At 34.3% G+C, this 16,732-nt stretch overlaps 1 protein-coding gene across 1 annotated transcript in view; it reads right to left on the reverse strand.

Moving 5' to 3' along the window:
• The window catches only part of Ccdc73 (coiled-coil domain containing 73), a 123,519-nt gene that overhangs the window by 23,889 nt on the left and 82,898 nt on the right, over positions 1-16,732 (reverse strand). The window contains exons 9-11 of the mRNA XM_015504950.2: positions 11,916-12,044; positions 11,127-11,186; positions 10,235-10,339 (exon numbers count right to left, since the gene is read on the reverse strand). Of these exons, the coding sequence (XP_015360436.2) occupies positions 10,235-10,339; positions 11,127-11,186; positions 11,916-12,044 (294 nt within the window). The remainder of the gene's footprint in view (positions 1-10,234; positions 10,340-11,126; positions 11,187-11,915; positions 12,045-16,732) is intronic.

Consider the following 16,732-nt stretch of genomic DNA (forward strand, 5'->3'; position numbering starts at 1 on the left):
CTACTAAAAAATTTTAACTACCACAGAATAGTATTTCTTATTTTAGAAATTAACTGGCTAGAAAGTCCTGAAATACAATTTTAATTTCAAATTCATACTTTTTAGCATAACTTAACTATTTACCATATTAACTTACTTACTTCATTAATTTCACAGAATCTCTACCACACTACTCCCCCACCCCAAATAAAACCTTTAAAAAGTAAAAATAGTACCAAGTATTTTCTAAGATTAGGGTTTGTGAACTATTAAATTCATGTCACCAATATTATTAAGTTTCTTCAATGTGTGCTTATAAACTTCTGTGAAAAATAAATAGTAACAACTTTCATCAACATGTCTAATATTCAGTGTTTTTAAGTTTATCTGTTTATTAGATGTCTGCTTGGTAAAAATTTCAAGCTACACAAAAGGATATCCAAAGAAAAGGTAAGATTATCCTCTATTAGTTCTTCTTCCCCCCAAATAATCACTTTAGCATTTTTTTCTATAGTTATAGAAACTGCCTATAGTTGTACAAGAATTGTTATGGTTTAGATATGAGGTGTCCCACAAAAGCCCATGTGTGAGACAATGCAAGAAGGTTCAGAGGGAAAATGATTGGGTTGTGAGTCTTAACCCAATCAGTGAATTAATATCCTGACAGAAATTAACTGAGTGGTAACTGAAGTGATAGGGTGTGGCTGCAGGAAATGGGAATTGGGGCATGACTTTGGGGTATATATCTGTATCTGGCATGTGGAGACTTCTCTGCTTCCTGATCATCTTGTGAGGGGCTTCCCTATGCCACACTCTTCCTCCATGACGTCCTGTCTCACCTCAAGCCCCAAGAGCCTACTGTCTATGGATTGAGACCTCTGAAACCATGAGTCCCCAAATAAACTTTTCCTCCTCTACAATTGTTCTGGTTGGATTTTTTAGTCACAGCAGTGAAAAAGCTGACTAAAACATATATGTATATGTTTTAATTAATATATATATATATATATATATTTACACACACAACACACACACACACTCACATACATATACATACATATATATATTTAATATTTACTTTTTAGTTGTAGTTGGACACAATATCTTTAATTAATTAATTATTTTTTATGTGGTTCTGAGGATCGAACCCAGGGCCTCGCCTGTGCTAGGTGAACAATCTACCATTGAGCCACACCCCCAGCCCCTATATATATTTTAAATACAGATGAACCATGTTACATGTACTATTCTATATTCTGCTTTGTAAAAAGCAAAATAATGCCTTGCTTACTTTTTTTTAAAGAGAGAGAGAGAGAGAATTTTTTTTTTTTTAATATTTATTTATTTTTAATTTTCGGCGGACACAACATCTTTGTTTGTATGTGGTGCTGAGGATCGAACCCGGGCCGCACGCATGCCAGGCAAGCGCGCTACCGCTTGAGCCACATCCCCAGCCCGAGAGAGAATTTTTTAATATTTATTTTTTAGTTTTTCGGCAGACACAACATCTTTGTTTGTATGAGGATTGAACTCAGGCCGCACACATGCCAGGCGAGCACGCTACCACTTGAGCCACATCCCCAGCCCCCTTGCTTACTTTTCATACTACTATACATAGATCAATTTCATTTTAAGGCTTCATAATATTTTATTTAAAGAGTTCTCAATTACATCTAAAGTATTCAATATGAAAATACACAATTATTCAAAATAACAGCAACTTATCTAACAAAAAGCATGTTACAACTTGTAATATGAAAATTCTCCTCTATTTCATAAGAAGCTATGTACCTTCAGAGCACCCAAATGAATACCTATTTCGATTGCTTCTATTTCAGGATAATGAAAATGTTTATACAAGATACATTTCCTTAATTTATGTTACATATAACAATGGGGACGTTTCTAAGTATTTACAATAGTGTATAATTAAGACTTTTAGTACTTTAACAATTGAGCAAATATTTTAGTTTTTAAATCAGTAACATACTGTATTTTAAAAAATAGACAAAAGTTTAGGGAAGGGAATGGGAGAATATACTATAGTCTATATCCTAGTAATAATAAAAAACCAAAAGTAACTTTTTATTTATTGAATGATGTTGAATAAGGTGATTTGAACAATAAAAATAAATAGAAAATCAAGACTGTAGTATTTGAGTGGCTTATGTTTGAGTTGCAGAGGTAACTGAAGGGGAAGATCTAGGAAGAGAGCATCATGGTCCTGAATCAGTGTACCGGAGACATAAATCATTTCCTGTCCCACTTCCCCATGTAAAAGAAACTGCCTCCTTCAAGTATTCTCTCAGTTTGTCTTGGACACACCCCATCCTTTCATTATAATTTAAATTGATTGCTTTCAGTCTACTGTAAAAAGCAGGTTATCAATGAGGATTCCCTTCTCTCTTCTGTTGTGTATCTTCCTGTTTCCTAGATCCATGGTTTTCTCTTTGGGTTTACTCCCTTTTCTTGGTAAACTTTGTTACTTCTCAATAAAGGAGACATAGATGGTAAATTATCTGAGTCCCTGCATGCCCCCAAATTTGTTTGTTCTTCCAATACTTGGCAATTAGACTAGCTGAATACAGTAGAACTCTACTTTGGAAATCAATTTCTTCCCAATTTCAGCAGGCATGATTATTTTCTTATATCTTCCAATAATACCATTAAAAAGTCTAACACAAATATGTTACCATTCTCATTCTTAATTCTTTGTATGTAATCTACTTTTTCTACACAGAATTTTAGAATCATCTTTTTATGTATAGTACAAAATTTCATGATGATATGCATTGGTATCATTATAAAATCATATCATTCATGTGTGGGTAAACTTTTGTATTTTCTCTTTGATTATTTTTTCCCTCCATTTTCTCCATTGTTTCTCTGAAACCAGACTCTTTGGACTGATTCCCTAATTTTCTTTCTCTCGTTTTCCATCTTTTATGTGTTTTGGTTCTACTTTATAGAAGATAAATAACATTATAGGGACATCAACATTTATAGAGATATCAACATTATCCTCCAACATTTCCATTGCATTTTTATTTCCTGAATGTTTCTCTGTAGACTCCTAATTCTTGTTTTGTGGATTATATATTATTTTCACATGGTTTTTCATTATTTTATTTGTTCTTTGAAGTAGAATGTATTTTGACATTTTATTCATATATAGAATATAACTTCTCATTCTTCTGATTGTACATGATGTAGAATTACATTGGTTGTGTAATCATATATACACATAGGAAAGTAATGTCTGATTCATTCTACTATCTTTCCCATTCCCATTCCACTCCCTGCCCTTCATTTCGCTTTATCTAGTCCAAAGTACTTCTATTCTTCCTGCCCCTCCCAATTCATTGTGAGTTAGCATCTGAATATCAGAGAGAACATTTGGCCTTTTGTTTTTTGGGGACTGACTTGTTTCACTTAGCATCATAGTCTCCAGTTCCATCCATTTACTGGCAAATGCAATAATTTCATTTCTCTTTGTAGCTGAGTAATATTCCATTGTGTATATATATATATCACAATTTCTTTACCCATTCATATGTTGAAGGGCACTTAAGCTGGTTCCATAACTTTAGCTATTATGAATTGAAAAGCTATAAACATCACTATAGGGATGCTGACTTTAAGTCCTTTGGGTATATGCTGAGGAGTGGGGTAACAGAGTCAAATAATGATTCCATTCTGAGTTTTCTGAGGTCTCTCCATAATGCTTTCTAGAATGATTGCACCAATCTGCAGTCCCACCAGAAACGTATGAGTGTACCTTTTTTCCTATATCCTCACCAACATTTACTATTACTTGTATTCTTGATAATTGCCATTCTGACTGGAATGAAATGAAACCTCAGTGTAGTTTTAATTTGCATTTCTCTTAATTGCTAGAAATGTTGAACATTTTTTCATATATTTATTCACCATTTGTATTTCTTCTTCTGTGAAGTGTCTGTTCATTTCCTTAGCCCATTTGTTGATTAGGTTATTTGTTTTGATTTTTTTTTTTGGTGTTAAATTTTTTGAGTTCTTTATATATCATGGAGATTTTTGCTCTATCTGAGGTGCAGGTATCAAAGATTTTCTCCCATTCTGTAGGCTCTCTCTTCATATAATTGATTGTTTCCTTTGCTGTGAAGAAACTTTTTATTTGATTCCATCCCATTTATTGATTCTTGATTTTACTTCTTGTACTTTAGGAGTCTTGTTAAGGAAGTTGGCTCCTAAGCTGACATGATGTAGATTTGAGCCTACTTTTTCTTCTATTAGGTGCAGGGTCTCTGGTCTAATGCCTAAGTCCTTGATCCACTTTGAGTTTTGTGCAGGGTGAGAGATAGGGGTTTAATTTCATTTTGCTACATATGGATTTTCAGTTTTCCCAGCACCATTTATTGAAGAGGCTATCTTTTATCCAATGTATGTTTTTGGTGCTTTTGTCTAATATAAGATAACTGTAATTATGTGTTAGTCTCTGTGTCCTCTATTCTGTACCATTGGTTTACACGTCTGTTTTGGTGCCAATTCCATGCCATTTTTGTCACTATAGCTCTGTAGTATGTTTTAAGGTCTGATATTGGTGCCTGCTTCACTTTTCTTGCTAAGGATTGCTTTGGCTATTCTGGGTCTCTTATTTTTCCAAATGAATTTCATGATTGCCTTTTCTATTTCTATGAAGAACATCTTTGGGATTTTAATAGGAATTGCATTAAATCTGTATAGCACTTTTGGTAATATGGCCACTCTTTAAAATATTTTTTTGTTGTCAATGGACTTTATTTTGTTTATTAATATGCAGTGCTGAGAATTGAACCCAGTTCCTCACACATTTGAGGTAAGTACTCTATCACTGAGCCACAAACCCAGCCTAGTATGGTCATTTTGACAATGTTAATTCTGCCTATCCAAGAACATAGATCTTTCCATCTTCTAAGGTCTTATACATTATTGATGACTCTACTGATATAGAAATTAGGAAAACTACCTTACTCACAATAGTCTCAAAAATATTTGGGAATTATTATTATTATTATTATTATTATTACTGATGCTGTTCTGTTTTTCATGTTGGAGGCTTTCTTCAAGTATTCAATAGTAGTAATTAACTACCTGTTCATAGTAAGGATGTAGTGTTAAAAAGCTGTTTCAAGTTTACTGTGAGTTGACCTGGATGAACTGTTTCATTTGGAAAGCTTAATTGCAGCAGTTATAGTCTTTTCTCCAGGCAGGTTAATTCCTTTAACTGTCCTTCAAACTCCCCAACCTAAACGTCCAACCTTCTGCTAAGTAGGAGAGGGACAGTGACAATTTGTACTGGGTGAAGAACAGAATCTAAGTTTGCAATAGCATCTTATATAATCTTCTAGTATAGGATTTCAACTGCACACCCTACTTCTAGAGGCACATGATACTTATAATTCCTGATCATTTATGTTTTATTATGTTTATGTGTGTTATAGTAGGGAAGGGAAAGGCTGGAGAGCAAACTCAGTGTCTTGCGTATTCTAGGCAAGCACTCTACCACCGAACCCCAACCTTAGCCCTTATTTCTGCATCTTTGACTTAGGTTTCCATTTCCTCTTCTGTGTAAATTACCAATTGTCCAGCTAGTTCCCATTTTTAAAATATTATTTTTATTGTTTCCTCCCTCATTTCCTTTTCCTTGGGATTTATTAACGTCATTTATTACAGTTTCGGGATGGGGTAGAAGTGAATGTATGTTCAAGTCATTGTTTAACCAGAAGCCCTGATCAAACAATATCAGAACTCAGGAAGAATATGAGTTATTTACTGTTCATCATCCATTCATTTAATAAGAATAGGCTCCTCCTGTGTACCAAATGCTATTTTATGTTCATATAGTACATCACTGAAAACTTTGCTGCCCTCATGGGGTTTATATTCTATCAGGAAATTATTTGGTATTACTTATAATTAGGTTAAAAAATCTGATAGTCTTGTGATTAAAAAAAGGATATTGTGGAAGGTCAAAATAAAACCATCTGTTAATGCTTTAATCTACCAAAAACTAAATAAATTGTCCTAGTTAGTACTATGTTAGCACTGTAACTATAGAAATAAAATATGCAAAGTTATTTTTCTTAATATTGTGACTATAGGAACAGAAATAGTCTTATAGCTACACTAAATCATAAAATTAAATCATAGTAGAAAATATTTTCTCTCATGAGAATTTAGGTCTTTAGATTCTAAAATTTACTACTAAAAAAGTAAGACAGATGACAGCATGATTGCTGAGCACTGAAAAACAGTTGGCCATTATCAAGAGTAATGATCCCTTTTAGTGCAGGTGGAATTAGAATGCTCCTCAAGAAAACACTGGCGATCTATGCAGCATAATCCTTAGCAACAGTTCAACATTAATATTTTGTTGTGCTATATATCAGTGGTTCTCAGACACTAGTCTGCAGACAAGTACTGATCCATGACAAAATTTTCACTAGTCCATGGCAAAAAAAAAAAAAAAAATGTCAATATAAGGCCGTTAAATGACTTTTCTTATAAAGAACTGTCCTTTATCTCGAGATTATGTCCTTAATATAATTTTGATATTAAAATGTTCATTTTAAAAATGATAGTGATGATAAATGGTATTGCTTGTTTTTTAATGAGCTTGCTTCTCAAAATAAGCTGACAGTTCTATTTTTTATAAATTTTGAATCTTTACTGTTTTACATATAACTTCAAGAGAGAGGTACTAATTATGATAATTAAGGATAAAGGTTTTGTTTACCAAGATAACAGTAGTCATAGTTAAAATATCCTGGGACTATCTTGATAGTCATTGTTAACTCAAAAGAAACCCATAACTATACATTTATGACTACTATTGGCTGTTTAAAATTCAGTAATACTTAAGAATTGGAATTAGAGTTTATGAAGAGATAATTAAGAACCATCTTAGTATAAGTGATCTAACAAAATTGGCAGCTCTCATAGATCTAGGAAAGAATAATAGTATGAAGTTGTAAAAACAGTTGATTAAAACCAGGATAAAAGTTTAATTCAAGTTTTGCCACTATTACAAGGCCTTGTATGACACTGCTTATATTTTTGTGGACTGAAATGTTTTGATTAGTCAATCTCTAATATTTTGTTCCCCTTAAAAATCTGTTTCAACTCTGTTCTATGAATTAGGAGATGCTTCTGCTAATGCTACTCCTAAAGAATTTGGATAAATTATGTTTCTTGGGAGAAAGTTCAATATATTAGAGAAATAGTCCAAGTTATCCAATTATAGGGCAGGGGTATAGGAGGTGGGGGAGGGGATCTTGCTCATAACTAAACTTTCAAAGAAATTGTTTTTATCAGTCTTTTATTAGAATAGGTGAAGATATTAAAGGAGAGAGAAGTTTGACTCTGGCATACCACATCTTTCTCCTTCCTCTTTTTTTGGGGGGGAGGGGTCCCAGGGATTGAACTCAGGGGCACTCAGCCACTGAGCCACATCCCCAGCCCTATTTTTATTTTATTTAGAGACAGAGTCTTACTGAATTGTTTAGCACCTTGCTTTTGCAAAGGCTGGCTTTGAACTCATGATCCTCCTTCCTCAGCCTCCTGAGCTGCTGGGAATTCAGGCATGCGCCACCATGTGGAGCTCCTTCTCCTAAGTCTAACTCCTATAGTACCAGGTGAAGGCAAGGGAAATAAGAAAGGTATAGCTCTCTTTATAGAATAAAACATAGAATATCAATAGTATGAAGATAAGACTCATTGCTCAGGTTAAATGTGGTTCCATTCAGTGCTGTTGGACTACATAATTTGGCTTGGTACAAAATGAAAAAATAAAATAAAAAACAAGGGAAAAGAATTATTAAAAAGATGAAAATATAAATTTTTTCCTTTCTTTGCAGTTCCTCCTTCCCTTTCCCTCTTAATCTGCCATAGTGGTTTTTATTTTCAACTTAATGTCATGGTTTCTTGAGCAGGGGAAAACATAAGTGTCTAGTGGACTCATCACCCAACTCAGCATGAATAAGATCCACCAGCTACTAGGTTTCCCTTCTTCCTTCCAAATGCTTGACCCATGTACTATGTTCTGGCCATATCAGGGAAGTCAATTTCCTTTCCCCTGGGCCTTCTACTCCAGCCCATGATAAATGGGTGACTCTGAAGTGATTCCAACTGCTGGGCAGGGATGGGGATGCATTACCTGGACTGGAAACTCATCCTGCCCCTGACAGGTCACCTGTTTACCATACCAAAGTTATGACAACTTGGAACCTGAACAGTTGCTGCCTCATGTGTCAATTTGAAGTGCTGGAGGGTACATGCAACCAACTAAGACCTTCCCTTCCTGCACTAGGTCCCCGCCAAGAAGTAAAGGTCAATATCAAAACACAGATCTTTCACTACAAATGTGATCCAACAACCTGCCAATGGCAGAAGAAAAGGACAAGAGAGAAGGGCCAAACAAGATTTAAGAACCAAGACTGGAAAGCAATGGAAATTAAAAAAAAAAAATGTCTGAACTGAGGCTACAAGCCTTTGGCACAGATTCCATTGTCCCATCAGTCTTAATTTATAAAACATAAAGTCAAGATAAAAGTTAATAAAAAACTTCCAAGACTGTGACTGCAAAGCATTAAACCTGAAGCAGGAAGTCTTCGTGAGTGTGGGTCCCTATACAATTGCACAAGTCAAATATTCATGAAACTGCTCTAGCCTCTACTAATAATGGTTCCTACATGGGAGGTGATTATAGTTTTCATGTAAAATATTCAGCTTTACCTTTTCTCCTTGCTACCAAAAACCCCAGAAGAGGGGCAGAAATGTCTTTTATGGGCCACCCCAGAAGAACACGCCCCTACTTCTAAGTAGACATCACATCAGTTGGCTTAGGGGTACTCAGGGCAGTTCCTGCCCTCCACTAACTTCTACATTTCTGTATGTAGAGCCCAGAATGAGCGGATTCTCTCTTACGCACACTTCTAGAGCCACAGGTATTAGAACCAACAAATACACTTCAAGTCTTACTGACAGAGATTTTTCCCCAAAACCTTCCACTTTGAAATTTCCAGACCAGAACTGGGCATTAATTAATATGCTCTTGGTAAATTTCCCAACTTCAAGAAACATGGCAAGCTTCTTCACATGAATTTACCATATTTTATTCTACTGACAACACCAGGAGTGGATCTCAAGTGTTCATACAAGGAACAAGGGGCAGTCTTCCCTTCTTGTACCTCAATCTCCATAAGGGATTTTCTTTAGATTCTCACACTTAGCATCATCCCCTTCCACTATGGAAGTAGAGAAAAACCTCTCTTTTTTAACACTGCACTCTCAAAATATCAGTGACCATAATGTATTCCCTTCCAATAATTTTCTTTTTAAAATTTTTTTGTAGCTGTAGATGGTCAGACAGCCTTTATTTTATTTGTTTATTTTTTTATGGTGCTGAGGCTTGAACCAGTGCCTCACATATGCTAGGCAAGTGCTCTACCATTGAGCTACAGCCCCAGCCCCCAAAAATTTTCAGATATATAAAATATATTATGTATATAATATAGTATATATAATATATAATATATTATTATATATCATATTATTTATATATCATATTATATATTATATATTTATATATCATATTATATATGATATGTAAAATATATAATTTTAATATATATATGATATATATATGAAAAAAATATATATATATGGAAGAGGAAGCTGGGATGATTGTGGCAACAGTGCTAGTGCTATCGTATTCCTATGAACACAGTTCTGCCCTGAAATTCTGAGAGCTGGTTGACTGCTCTTTTATAATGTGGATGACACTTTCACCTTTTTTCTTTCAATATTATTTTAGTTGTTGATGGATCTTTATTTTTTATTTATATGCAGTGCTGAGAATTAAACCCAGTGCCTTGCGCATGCTAGGCAAGTGCTCTACCATTGAGCTATAACCCCAGCCTGACACTTTCACCTTTTTATTTTCAGTTTTAGACCTCAGCCACAATTCTAAGACAAAGAAATATCCCATTCATTCTATTATAAAATGAAATCAGACATTTCATTTTATACTTTACTTTAAAGACTGAAAACAAAAGTTGACGGAATTCAGTATCTTGCCCCTAAAATTAAAAAACATCAACAAAATTGCATGGATGAATACCAATTAAACAGGCAAAGCTCATTAGAAATATGATAAAACACTATATACATATATGTATATAGTGTATATATATATATGTGTGTGTGTGTGTGTGTATATGTATATATATATAACCTGATTATTTTCTTTTAGCATCTTCAATTCTGCATCCATTTTAGTATTAGCTTGAATTTGTTGCTGAAGTAACTGCTGCATATGTTGAAAAGAAATGATGATAGCCTTTAAAAATATATAAATATATCAATTTTTAAATGTTTAATATAACAGTCATGTCTCTAGACTTCATATACATTTTGTAATTTCTAATTCATTATAGTTTAATTTCAATACTTTATTAAACTAATGGCAAATTTTATAATAAAATATCTAAAAATATTTCTTACATAATTTCCAAAGAAATATTATTTCCAAGAGTCCCTTAAATAATTAACTAAGTTTTTTTAATTGGACCATGACACTATTGAAAATTTTGAAGAATTCAAAACTAAAATAAACTTTTGTTGACTTGCCCCCTGCAAAATAGCAAATATATCTCTACTATAATGTCATATGGGCTATATTACAAGATGTTATAATGAACTAGGATGTCATGAATCAAATGGAAGAAAAGCAGAAGAAAAGCAAAGAACAGGAGTTTTCTTTCATGTACCTTTTTAAAAAATTAGCATAATTATAAATATCAAACAGATTCATATGAGAGGATAATGTCCTGAAAAAGTAAGCACTATGTATAGATTCATATGAGAGGATAATGTTCTGAAAAATCATGCATTATGTATAAATACACTTCAATAATTACCTGCTAGGGCACCACTTGTCTGAACAAAGAAAAAAACTGATCTTTTAAAAATGGGAGTATATATGTGACTGTTATACACATTCTAACTGAAAGCTTACTATTTGCTACATATTAACTTAAACATGATTCCATGTGTTACTTTATTTCCCACACTGTAGCTGATTTTAAAATATTTACTGATTTCATAAATATCTTATGATTGCTTACCTGTTTTTCTTCTTCAGTATGGATAATCTCATCATTAATCTTCTTATTTAATTCTAATTCCTTCAAAAATTTGAATAATTTTAAAGTTATGGTATAAAATTCAAATTCTTACATTCAATTCAGTGCTCAAAAAACTTGAGAATGACATGACCTATTACTCCAGAGCACCCACATTTGCTTGTGGTTGAAACAGTGGTTCCAATGAATTGAGGAAGGTATCAGAATTCAATATAGAGCCCGGTGTGGTGGGGTGCACGCCTGTAATCCCAGTGGCTTGGGAGGTTGAGGCTCCTACCATGAGTTCAAAGCCAGTCTCAGCAACAGAGAGGCACTAAGCAACTCAGTGAGACTCTGTCTCTATATAAAATACAAAATAGGGCTGGGGATGTGGCTCAGTGGTTGAGTGCCCCTGAGTTCAATCCGTGGTACCAAAAAGAGACATTAGAAAATGAAATATAATATAGTCTTAAAAAAAAAGAATTCAATATAGATTTGTACAAACTTGGAAAGGTTAAAACTACAAAATCCCTCATCTTTAAAGCTCTCTGGAGACACCATTGTATTACAATATTATCCAAAATCAAAGTGAAAATAAAATGGTTGCATCCAAATTTTTTGTCCTTGATAATGGCAAAAATTATCTAATAATTTAAAAAAATTCATAATACCTTGAATTTTTACTATGTATGGCAATTTTGAAAAGAAGAAACATTTTGTGCTATAATCCTAAAATTCTCATGCATTTAAAAATAATTAATTTTATAAACTTGAATACATTAAATCAAATACCATGTTGAGTCTTTCTTGAAGTTCTTCAAATTTCTGTTCTTTAATTCTTATATTGATGTTTTCTTCTTCTATTTTATACTGACATGTGATCTTGTACTTTATCAAGTCAGAAGCTATTTTTTTTAGTTCCTTAATGTAAAAAATATGTCAACAAAATTCAGTACACATATTTCATCAAAGTAAGGTAGTTCCCTGACAATTTCAAAATTCATCTTTAAACCTATAATTATAATTCATATATCAAGATAACACTACCAGTATATCAAGGTCTACTTCCTGTAGCTCCTTTGCAAGATTAGCCAACATGGGAATGCAACATGGGGCTAATAGAATAGGCAAGACCAATCACATGGGGATAAAAAACATGCACTAACCAACCAGAAAAGTAGAGTGTTTTCATTCATTACTTATTCAATAACCATCTTCTGAGATAGCTGGTCATGGTGGCACACACCTGTTATCCCAGTGACTTGTGAAGCAGAGGCAGGAGGATTGAAAATTTGAGGCCCCTCAGCAACTTAGTGAAGCCCTAAGCAAGTGAGAGCCTGTCTCAAAATAAAAAACTAAAAAGGACTGGGAGTTGTAGCTCAGTAGTAAAGTGCCCATTGGCTCAACCCACAGTACTGAAAAAAAAAAAATCTTCTGAGATAATGAAAATGATAATATAGGATTCTCAATTTGATTAGCATCAAGTAAGAAATAATTAAAATATAATGTATTACAGAAATGTATAAGAAGCATAAAGAAGGAAATGGTTTAGTTATAGACATCAAGAAGTTATTACACAGAAAAGTAGCACTTGAATTGAGTCTTTAAAGATTCAGAAGGGGAAGGGGAAAATATTGGTAATGTAGCTAGAAATCTGGCAGGACTCAAATCTTAAGAGGAAGTTGTCTGTCAAGATAAAGAATTTTATTTTTATTCTAGGGACAATGGGAATTAACCACTGAAGGATTTGGGGGTTTTTTGTTTTATTTTTTTATTTGTTCTTTTTAGATACTCAAGACAGTACAGTGTATTTTGCCATATTATACATACCTAGATTATAATAACTTATTCTAATTAGGATCCCATTCTTTTGGTTGTGATGTAGAATTTCATTGGTCATGAATTCATATATGAACATAGGAAAGTTATGTCAGATTCATTCTACTGCCTTTCCTATTCCCATCCCTACTAAAGAATTTTGAATAGGATGATAAGACAAGATTTGCTTTTTAAAAAAATAATTTTGGCAGTGTGCAGAAAGTATAATTTAGAATTATGAAAGAAGTCTTCATTTGTGAACCATTACATGTTCGTTTAGTTTAGCTGATACCAATCACATTAAAATCCTAACATATCAATTTCTAAATTAGTGTGCAACTGATTGTATTGCTGTTTTGTGTATCTATTAAATACCCAAGAAGTGATTTTTATAGCCTTGATTACATAGCTTCTGAGCTCCCTTTGTATTCTGAGGAACTCTGCATTATAAGAACCCACTGTCCACCAGAGAAGCTAAAATACTAGATACTTGCTTTATAAGCTTGAGAACAGACCCTGCTAATCAGATGCACAAGTCTTGGATGTTGGATCAAGACTATTACAAAGGACAAGGACTGCTGCAGATCTGTCTGTTGGTAGACAGTGGGGACAGTGCCAGTAATTTCAAGCTTTCATGGGTAACAATGATGCCTCCCAGACAGTAGTGCATCCACTATGGTCAGCTGAGATGATACAAGGTATAGAGTAATCAGCAGTGGGAGCTGGTTTTATGCTTTTGTCTTAAATATACTGCATGGTCTCCCGTTGGAAGCCATGTATGAATTATGGATTTTGTTTGAGCCATTAGGGCGGGGAAGCTGCTTTTCTGGAAACTCCTGGGTGAAATTCCCCAATTTGAGAAAGCCCAGATCACGCTGGCACTGTGCCTTAGTTCACAGCCCTAAGTTCAAATGCAGCTGCCCAGAGCAACCACCGAAGAACCTGTTTTTCCCACTCTTATCCTGTTTTCCTGAAGAAGCTTGCCATTCTGAAACCTTTGATGTATTTCACCTTAAATAAAGGACAGGCCTTTTTCACTTGTTCAGTTCCAGTTCCTATCAGGACTGGAAGACACACCAGGTGCCCCCTTTTTAAAAATCTAATTTCTGTCTTTGTCTTTTATACCTTAGTAATTATTTTCAGACTTTTTATTCTCCCAGCCAGTTCACATCTCCAAACAGGAATCTGCTCTACCAGAGTGCTGGTAACCCTGGCAGTCTCCCTTGCTCCTAATGATTTTTCAAGTCTGAGATGATCAACATTCTTCCAATAAATTATTTTGCTGACTAAGTCAGCTTGCAATTAAGAATCCTGACAAATATACTTCAAATTTTTGGTTTCTGAACTACCTAAGCAATAGACTCTTGACTCTTTAGTTAAAAATAAAAAGCCGAAACAGTAGGATGGTTAAGGTTACACAATTTTAAAAATTGATTCGTGTTCTCTATTTTTTAAAAAATTAAAAATTTCTTATGTGGTTTTCAAAATAATATTTACAGTTACAGAAATAAGTAATTAGAGGATAGAAGATGATAAATAATTAAGTCCTAAGGAACTCCACTATTCACAGACTAAAGATGTCAGTATAAAAGGCCAAAGAGTACAGTCAACTGAGGTAGGAGGAAATCCAAGAGTGCAATATCAAGCAAGCAAAACAGAAGCAACAGAAAATAGGGCTGCCAATACTTCCGAGTTCTACATGTTACAGTTTCAGCCCACCCAGAGAGAAATTTACTATACTACATCATATTTCAAAATCCAGAAGAAAGGACTCATTAGTCTTAGCTCACATACAACCTTTGGATATGTGCATTGCATAAAGTGACTGCTAAAAGTAATCAAAAGATAGGGCTCTATCTTCAGCAGAACAAGAAAACAAATTAATATCCTGGTATGATGAAACCAATCAGCATGTATTAAAGTAACTAAAAAAGACTGAATGAAGGAGGAGAGGCAGGTTTGAACTGGGCCTTGAAGAATGAATAGTAGATTGAATATCCTCCATTTGTCCCTCCTTCACTTTCCACCCTTTCTGTACACTGCTTTGTGCCCTGCTGTGTGGCTAAGCTGTTTGAGTATAGGAAACCCCACCCTGCCCTCTGGCTCCTTGTTAGGTTAAATCTGTAGGAGGCATCAGTGAATCAGCAGGCTAGGAAAAGAAAGAGATTGAGGTATTTTCCTAGTTTCTGCCCTACCTAATCACAATTTGGCAATGGTGTTGTATCTTGACCAAGTCACAGCTTCTGACTTTGGCCTTCTTTTACAACCATAGCTAGTTCTTGCCACATTTCAGCATCTGCTTCATTCCCTTGCCCCTTCTAGTATAGGCATGGTAATAAACTCCCTACTACTTTTATCCTTTGGTACTTTACCATCCCTTGTTGGTCTTCCTTAACTCTTCCCACATTTATGTAAATAGCTTCTTCATTAAATCTTTCTCAATTACCAATCCCAATGTGCCATCTGATTCCTAACACAACCCTGTTTAATACAAACAAAATAAAGAGAAGGCATTTCAAGAGTGAGAGCAAAGATAGAGGAAAGCAAAAGCAAAAAGGAAGAACTAAGAATAATACTAATGGCCACAAAGATTTTGGTTAAAATAGAATGGAACATATCTTTTAAGAAGTAGCAGGAAACAATGTTGAATATGTAGAATGGGCAAACCACAGAACCTCTGGAAAGCCAATTAAAGAAGTTTGGGATTTGATTTGGTGGGCAAAGGAAAACTACTCAACCCATCATTCCTTCTATATACACCAAGTACCTACTCTGTGTCAGTCACCTACAACTGGTACATTAAACCAGTATCTGAGTGAACTCTTGTCAAAAAAAGTGAATGAAATCTGAAGAAAACACAGGCTAAGAGACTATTACATTAATTCAGACATGAGATGATGAGTGTCTATACTATTTAAAAATGGGAAATGGGGGATAAGACATTCTAAAAAAAGATATCATCAACTGAACAAAGAAAATGAAGATAAAAGATGATTCCAGAGTATATAGATGAAGGTAGACAAAATGAAAAGGGGGAATGAAATATGAAAGGCAGAAACATAAAAATGAAAAATCTGCTTCACTGATAAAAGAGATGAAATACGTATTACGATTTCATTTAGGAGAGAGAAAATGTCATGAGATAGATTCTTAAGAAAGCCAAAATGGGGACTGGGGCTATTAGAAAACAGATGGCATGGGGCTAGGGTTGTGGCTCAGAGGTAGAGTGCTTACCTAGCGTGCGTGAGGCCCCCGGGTTCAATCCTCAGCACCACTTAAAAAAGTAAAATATATTGTGTCTGTCTATAACTAAAAAGTAAATATTTTTAAAAAAGAAAAAAAAACAGATGGCACATTGGAATTGGTAGAGCACTTGCCTTGCATGTGTGAGGCACTGGGTTTGATCCTCAGCACCACATAAAAATAAATAAAGATATTGTGTTCATCTACAACTACAAAAATTTTTTTTAAAAAGCCAAAATGCACAAATCATTAAGCCTAAGCTATTACTATTTTGGGGGAGGGAGAGGGTTACTGGGGATTTGACCAAAGGGCACTTTAACACTGAGTCACAACCCCAGTCCATTTTATTTTTTATTTTGAGACAGGGTCTGGCTAAGTTGCTTAGGGCCTTGCTAAATTAAATTGCTAAAGCTAGTCTCGAATTTTCAATCCTCCTGCCTCAGCCTCTCAAATCACTGAGATTACAGGCATGCGCACCACCACCACACCTGGCAAGGCTGTTACTATTCTCAAAACACATCCTTCCTTTATATATATATATATATATA

The sequence above is a fragment of the Marmota marmota genome, unplaced genomic scaffold, assembly GCF_001458135.2.
Source record: "Marmota marmota marmota unplaced genomic scaffold, marMar, whole genome shotgun sequence".
In the NCBI taxonomy this organism is placed as follows: domain Eukaryota; kingdom Metazoa; phylum Chordata; class Mammalia; order Rodentia; family Sciuridae; genus Marmota; species Marmota marmota.